General features: G+C 47.5%; 1 protein-coding gene across 1 annotated transcript; it reads right to left on the bottom strand.

The window, feature by feature from the left end:
• Positions 1–307: 307 nt before the first annotated feature.
• PCDH20 (protocadherin 20) lies at positions 308–4,326 on the bottom strand. The gene is made up of 2 exons (XM_030461999.1): positions 4,267–4,326; positions 308–3,001 (listed from the first exon to the last, which is right to left on the bottom strand). The coding sequence occupies exons 1-2, from the start codon at positions 4,315–4,317 to the stop codon at positions 308–310; spliced, it is 2,745 nt and encodes a 914-aa protein (XP_030317859.1). The 5' UTR covers positions 4,318–4,326.
• Between the last annotated feature and the right edge of the window lie 2,888 nt (positions 4,327–7,214).

The following is a 7,214-nucleotide window of genomic DNA, read 5'->3' as shown; positions in this document are numbered from 1 at the left end:
ACCTTTAAAACTTGAGTTTAAAGAATTTTCTTACCTTTCCCTTTTTTATGATCACTGCATATTTATGAAAGCTGCAAATGACGTCCATGTTTTTATAGACAGGGTGCTAGCTGTTAGTACTAAGGTTTTATAAAAAAGCTGTACACGGATTTTGAATTTAAAAAACTGTAAACAGCTATTTACAATTATAATATTATTAAGTTATAAATTAGCAGTCCTTCTTTGCAGCCTGTCAATACAACCCACGACTAGGCATTTCAGAGATTTGAAAGGTTTTTCAGATACTGGATTTTTCCACAAAGAAACATCAAATGTTAGAAATCTCCACTGGTTTCTTCTCCAACATGTGCAGGTTAATTCTTCCATTTAAAGGGATTTGTACTTCCAAGTTTTCATCTGTTCTGTGATGCTTTTTCCCTTTCCTTAGACAGATGTAAATGCCCATCCCTGTTACTAAAGCGATTGAACCCAAGCTTATTATTGACAGAGCTACCAAGGTAGGCATGCAGGATGCTGACTCTATTTTTTTATGTGTGGGCTCTATGGATATTTGTGGCTGCTTTTCTTCTATACTGAGATCAGGCTCCTTTCTTAACAAACTTTCAATGTAGCTCTCATTGCTAACAGTATCATTGACAAAAAGGTTCACCATGACAGTGGAATGGAGAGGTTCAGGATAGCCATGATCACTAACTTTTACAAGCAGCCGATAGAGGCCATAGTCATTTTGCATCAGTGACTCTTCCAGGGTGATATTACCAGTTTTAGGGTCAATCCTAAATGACTCTGGTCGAGGGCCTCTTCTTCCTATGATGCTGTAAGCTATAACTGCATTCATGCCAGTGTCCTTATCGACAGCATAGACCTCAGTGATGGGAGAGCCAGGAAGGGTAGAAGGAAGGACCAACAAATAAGACATATTAGACTGAGGAAACAAGACCAAAGGGGGATTGTCATTTATGTCCAGAAGAAGAATAGTTATTTTTGCAGTAGAGGACAGGGCAGGATCACCACCATCAACTGCTTCGATCCACAGAACGTAGGAGCTTTGCTGCTCCCTGTCAAGGGAGACTTTAGCTCTCAGGACTCCTTTTCCAGTATCTATGACAAAAATATCACTTCCATTCAGAACTGACAGGGCAACCCATCCATTCTGCCCTGCATCAGCATCTGTGACACTTATAACTCCAATTTCACCAAAACCTGGAAAGTTTTCTGGAACAAAAAAGCTGAAATCCTTATTGATAAATCTTGGACTATTGTCATTTTTATCCAATACAGTAATGGTGACAGTTGCTATTGATTCTCTTGGAGGGAATCCAGAGTCTACTGCTTTGACAGTGTATCTATATCTCTCTTTTTCTTCTCTGTCCAATTGGGTGGAAACTGTGAGAACTCCTGTGGCTTTATCTAGAGAAAAATAGGAAGGAGCATCAGGCCCTAAAAAATAGGACACTTGCCCTCTTTCTCCACTGTCAGCATCTGTAGCATGCAGTTTGGTCAGGAAAGCATTGGGAACATTGTTCTCTTCAATGGATAATTCTATTAGCTGTTGAGAGAAAACTGGTGAGTTGTCGTTTTCATCCAGAACCTGTACTTTGATTATTTTGTTCACGTGAAATCCTTCTGAGTTCCATGCAACTACAGAGATTTCATATAGCTGCTGTGTCTCATAGTCTAAATGCTTTGTGGTCTCTAGCAGGTATTCATTGTTGTATGGCTTGTATGGTGAAAGTCTGAAAGGTCCATCACCATCCAAATAGCAATTGACTTTGTATTTTTCATCAGGGTCTTTGATGGTAAAAAAAGCTATTGGTGTGTTGATAGGCTCCAGTTCCTTTATGTACACCACTCCTTCCACTTCATTGGCTATGAAACGAGGGATGACTTCAGGTGGTCTCATCATGACTTTTATGATGGTCACCAGCACTGTGATTACAGCAGGGATACAACCTGGGCCGTTGCCCAGTATGATAAGCCTGTGGAGTCTTGGAGTGTCCCCATCAACTTTACAGGAGAGAGTGATGATTCCTGTGCTTTCATCGAGATGGAACAACTCTCTGGATGGCTGGGGGACCTTCTGGCTGTAGGAGTACGTGATCTCAGCATTGGATCCAAGGTCCATGTCTACTGCGTGGACAGTGGCCACATGTGTCCCTAGACTGGAATTCCCATACAGGGTGATGTTGAGCTGCAAGTCGCTGAACTGAGGACAGTTGTCATTTATGTCACTGATGCCAATAGTGAGGGTGGCACTGCCCACGAGCGGAGGACTCCCCCCATCCTCAGCAACAATGACTGTGACATACTCCTCACGCGTCTCCCTGTCCAGAGCCCCCATAACAATCAGGTAGGGAGTCCTCTCTCCGCTCTCATTCTCCTCCACATCCAGGGTGAAGACACCATAGTTATCTTGCAGGCGGTAGGTCTGGACACCGTTGGTGCCCACATCAGGGTCAAGGGCAGGGTGCTCAATAGCCAAACGGGTGTTCACAGGTGCATTCTCAGGCACTGAGAGGACGATGTGGGGCACAGGGAAGCGGGGCGCGTTGTCGTTGACATCCCGAATAGCAATTTTTACTTTTACCAGACGGAAGTACTCCTGTGGCAGCACCAGCACATCCAGCAGTAGCAGGCATGACTCAGACGAGGGTGAGGAAGAGATTGCTGCTGCTCCCTCAAATATGGTGGCCTCACTGCTATCCACGCACAGAGCTTCCCGGTCTATCTCCATAGCTGTGGTGTACAGCTCCCCAGAGCGGTTGTCCAGATGCACATACTGTCCCCCTGAGCCATGAGAGGCCAGGGTGAAGGACAGTGGGGGCTGGGGGGCTGCAGGGTGCTGCCCACCAGCCGTTGGCAGCCGCAGGTCATGGGCCAGGCTGCCGATGAGCACCCCTGCAGGCAGCCCCTCGTTGAGGCTGTAGAAGAGCTCAGTGGCACGGCTGTAACTGGCAAAGCAGTTGAAAGGTCCAACGAAGAGCAGGAAGAGAAGCAAGTGCTGGGGAGAGAGGCACAGGGGTGTGGGGAGGAGGTGGTGTTAGAGAAGGAGGGGATGCAGGAAGCAGCCACCCCCCTTGACCACTGCCTCCCTCACTGCTACTGCGAGCACGAGTGCGGTATCTGCAACATGAAGCCATCCTCCCTCTCCCCCCATCTCCCCCTCCTCCTTTCCAGTACAACAGCTACTTCCAGGGCATCGCCATCTGTACCCTCCAGGCAACACCAGCTGCATTCCTCACAGCAAATACACGCACTGCCAGGGATGGCCCAGGGGCCCCGGCCCCTCCTTCCCACCCCCTCAACAGCACTTGCGCCCCGACGTACCACCTCCCCTCTTCTCTCTCCCTACACGTCCCCAAGATCGCCCCCCTTCTGACCAGCAGCACCCACCCACCCACCCGCAAGCACATCCCAAGCCGGGGCATCATCCCCTTCCACAACCCCGAATTACTTCCTCGCTCCCCTTCCCTTTCCAACAGTACCGATGTGAAACGACGACCCCCATCCTCCTCTCTCCCGTTTCCTCCGCGTCCCGCCCGTTCCTCCCGCAGGGCCCCGGGCCTTGCGGTGCAGCGAGGAGGCGGCCCGCACCGCGCAGCCTGCGCGGGTCCCTGTCCCCTCCGGCGGTGGAGCCGGCGGCCTCAGCCCCGCCACCACGGACCCCCTGTCGCCCCCACAAGCCCCTCCAACCCCAGCAACCCCGCCGCCGTACCCTCTGTGGCAATCGGCTTAAAGTACGAATTGAACAGAGGAGCCGCGTAGAGGGTGCGCGAAGAAAGTTGGCAAGCGCGTCCCCAACCCGCTACGTATGAGCCGGGTTCCCTTAAGTAACTTCAGGCATCGCTTCCATAGGGGAATTTTCCTCCCTCTCCCCTTTTCAACCTCCCATTTCCCTCTTTCGCGACTCTCTGCTACAACCCAAGTCGGCATGATCAACAACCGAAAAAAACCAAAACCAAAAAACCCAAACTTTTCACGGCTCTTCTGGTCTGCGGAGATCGAAGCTGAGAGAAAAAGCCAACAAACGTATATACGCATATATACAGTCCGAGTTGTTTGGTCTTGTTTTTTTGGTTTGTGGGTTTCTTTTTTTTTTTTTTTTTTGGTAGGTTGGTTTGTTTTGGTTTTTTTTGTTGTTGTTGTTGTTTTGTTTGGTTTTTTTTTTGCTAATTTTGCTGCTGCGTGCGAAATCAGGGTCGCACGAAGAGGGGGCGGGGGGGGAACAGGACGCGACCCTTCCCCTCCCACCTCCTCAGCCCTCACCTGTAGGCTGCGGCGGGCGGTGATGCTTCCGCGACCGCCCGCGGGCCCCATGCCCGGCCGCCACTGCCGTCGCCGGCTGCGCCCCGGCAGCCCGCCCGCTCCGCCGCCCGCCCGGCGCAGCTCCTCACCGCGGCTGCCCATTCCCCCGCCGCCGGGGCTGGGATGTGCGCACCGCCCAGGACACTCCCCCTCCGCTCGGGAGGGAGCTGCTGCCACCGCCTTTGCGGGGGGCGGGGAAGGGGGAGCCGGGGGGGGGGAAGGAGATGAGGGAAAAGGGGGGGCAGAGGAGGTGCAGGGTGGGCAGGCAGAGAGACTGGAGACAGAGCTGGCAGGCGGGCGGGCAGGAGAGGCTGCAGGGAGTCGGGCAGGGCAAGCAGGCAGGCGGAGAGTCAAGGCAGGGAGGGAGGCAGGTGGGCAGGCAGGTAGGGAGGCAGAGAGACAGGTGGGCAAGCAGGCAGAGATGCAGGGAGGTGGGCAGAGGGGCAGGCAGACAGAGATGCAGGCAGGGACCAGGCAGGGGGGCAGAGAGACAAGAGGGGCGGGCAGGCAGGCAGAGGCAGGCGCTCTGGTGAGCGCGGCGGCGCGTCCGCGTTGGAGCGGGGTGTGTGTGTGTGCGTGGGAAGCACTAGGACTAGGGGAAAAAGATGCTGCAGTCTGGAAACTGCAAGGGGGAAAAATGAAAAATAAAAAATACCGTGTATTCCTTCTGCGGAAGGATGTTGTGGTGAGGGTGTTTGCGGGCAAAGCAAGAATTACCTGCCTCGGTTTAAAGAGCGTTGCCGTGCCCTGAAGAGCGGTGAGCCGCTTGTGTCTGTACTAAATAGAAGTTAATGTTTTGAGGAGTTTGCAAGTGTTTTGTTAGTGGAAAGTGCGCGTCCTGCCAAATTAGAGCAACAACTGTAATTTCCTGCTGGCAGGAACCCAAAGGTCCCCTGCAGCTGAAAATTACGTGCTCTCATTTTATAGTCTCCAGTCAGTGCTGGGTAGAATGTAAAACTGCCATAGACATGAAATTAACAGCTCTTCGGAAACTTCAGATAGCACTAAGACAATTACACATTTCCTTCATCTACGGAAAGGATAGCTACCCCTTTTCTTCCTAGCACGGACTTTCTGCAAGATTTCAAACCTAATTTGAGATGTCCATTTTTAGCCTTAAAGTGTTCAATTGCCTGGATACAGACTATTGCCAAGACCTTAGGTATTTGGACTCTAGTAAAACTTCCACATCTAGACAGATTCCACATCCAATCTAAAATGGAGAAGAAAAAAAATCTCTACCTAAAACCAGCCCTGTACCCAAGTGTTTTGTTATGCTGCAACTTTCAAAAGCAAATCCTAAGTGCAACATACAGAACATGCTGTTTTGTAACTCTTGGGATATTCTTGAATGTTGTGAGGATGAGGGCAGCAGCACAAGTGGAATAGAATAGAGCAAAACAAAGCATATTAAAGCCAAAATCTTTGAAGACTGACTTCCTTTACAGGGCTGTAAAAAAGCATATTAATTCCTTTGTCTCATATCTTCCATCCTTGTAATATAAATAGTGCAATACTGTTTGTCTGAATTAGAGCTTTACTACATTCTTGCTAAAGACAGTGACAATGGAATCATCTGCATTGCTTTGGAACCTACTATGATTTTAATGCTCATTTCACCCGCAAAATGACACTAGCACAGCAATCTTGTGACATAAATACTAGAGAATTAGGGTACTTGCAAAAAACCTGGCTATATTTATTACTCACTAATCTCTGGTGGTTTTGAAAGCACTCAGTATGTACTGCCCTTATGAATTGTTTATATCTTTACCATTCAATTCTAGCACAAATAGAACAGGGAATACAGTATATACAGTTCAGTGCAAACATGTATAATTTTGGATAGAAATAGCTACCAAGGTCCTTTTCTGAATCCACATCCATATGCACTGTTCTGCAGATTACTCAGTGTGGATGGTGCCCATAAACTTGATCCTGTTTAAGTTAGTTTAGCTGGTCATGACAGATGCTTTCTAGTTGACTCACATCTGCTCTAATTTTACTAATTTCAACACAGAGATATTGATTCATTTGGATTTCAGTCACATTCTCACACTGATATATATTTGGAGTTTGAATTTCATAGACTGATTATAATCTTAGTTTTAGTGAGTCAGTAGTCCTCTTGTGAATGAATCCGAAGTCCCTACAAAATTCTATCAATAACTTTTTTTTTTTTACTCCCTGATGCCTCAGTTTATCTCCCTTTCCTCTTATGCTCTTGAAATTACTGTCTCATTACTGTACTATTCCTCTTAACCATCACAGCCACTGCATTTCCCTGAGGTATCTGATAGGGTAGGCAATGCCTCTACTTCTGTAGTATTCAGGTTTTCATTACACCTTATGCATTTCATTTTATTAAACCACAGGTGTAACAGCAGAATTAAAAGTTTTTTTGAGCAGCTGGTACCTCTATAATATTTTATTTTGTTAGACATTAGCAACATCTAAAAAGTCTTCAAAGCTCCTTAAAGACTAATGTGTCCAATAAATCTCCTGTTTAAGGAGAAGTACTCCATCTGTGTATGGGATATGGCATGAGAACTTGGATAGAAGAAGCACTGAAGATGAGAAACAAATTTGGCACAGTCATTCCTGGCATTTTTTTTTGAGGGAAAGCCCCTTCCATATCCCAGGAAAACAGTAATGGATTTAATCATATTTCGATATCAATTTAAGTTTTCTGGTGATAAGATATTTGCACTTTATAAACCTAATCCCATTTGATCACATTTAGCTAATCATATCTTTTTAATTTGTGTTTTACTACATCAAATCTTATTATCTTTGAATATGTCCATATATTGGCACTGCATCCAAGATTCTGGTCGCAGTTAGTGAATAAGAAGGAACAAGTAGGAGTATTTATGTGGGATCCCAAATTGCCTCAGGTGAGTTACAAA

This window comes from Calypte anna, chromosome 1 (assembly GCF_003957555.1).
Source record: "Calypte anna isolate BGI_N300 chromosome 1, bCalAnn1_v1.p, whole genome shotgun sequence".
Lineage (NCBI taxonomy): Eukaryota > Metazoa > Chordata > Aves > Apodiformes > Trochilidae > Calypte > Calypte anna.
This window is presented reverse-complemented; position numbering and strand designations above follow the sequence as displayed.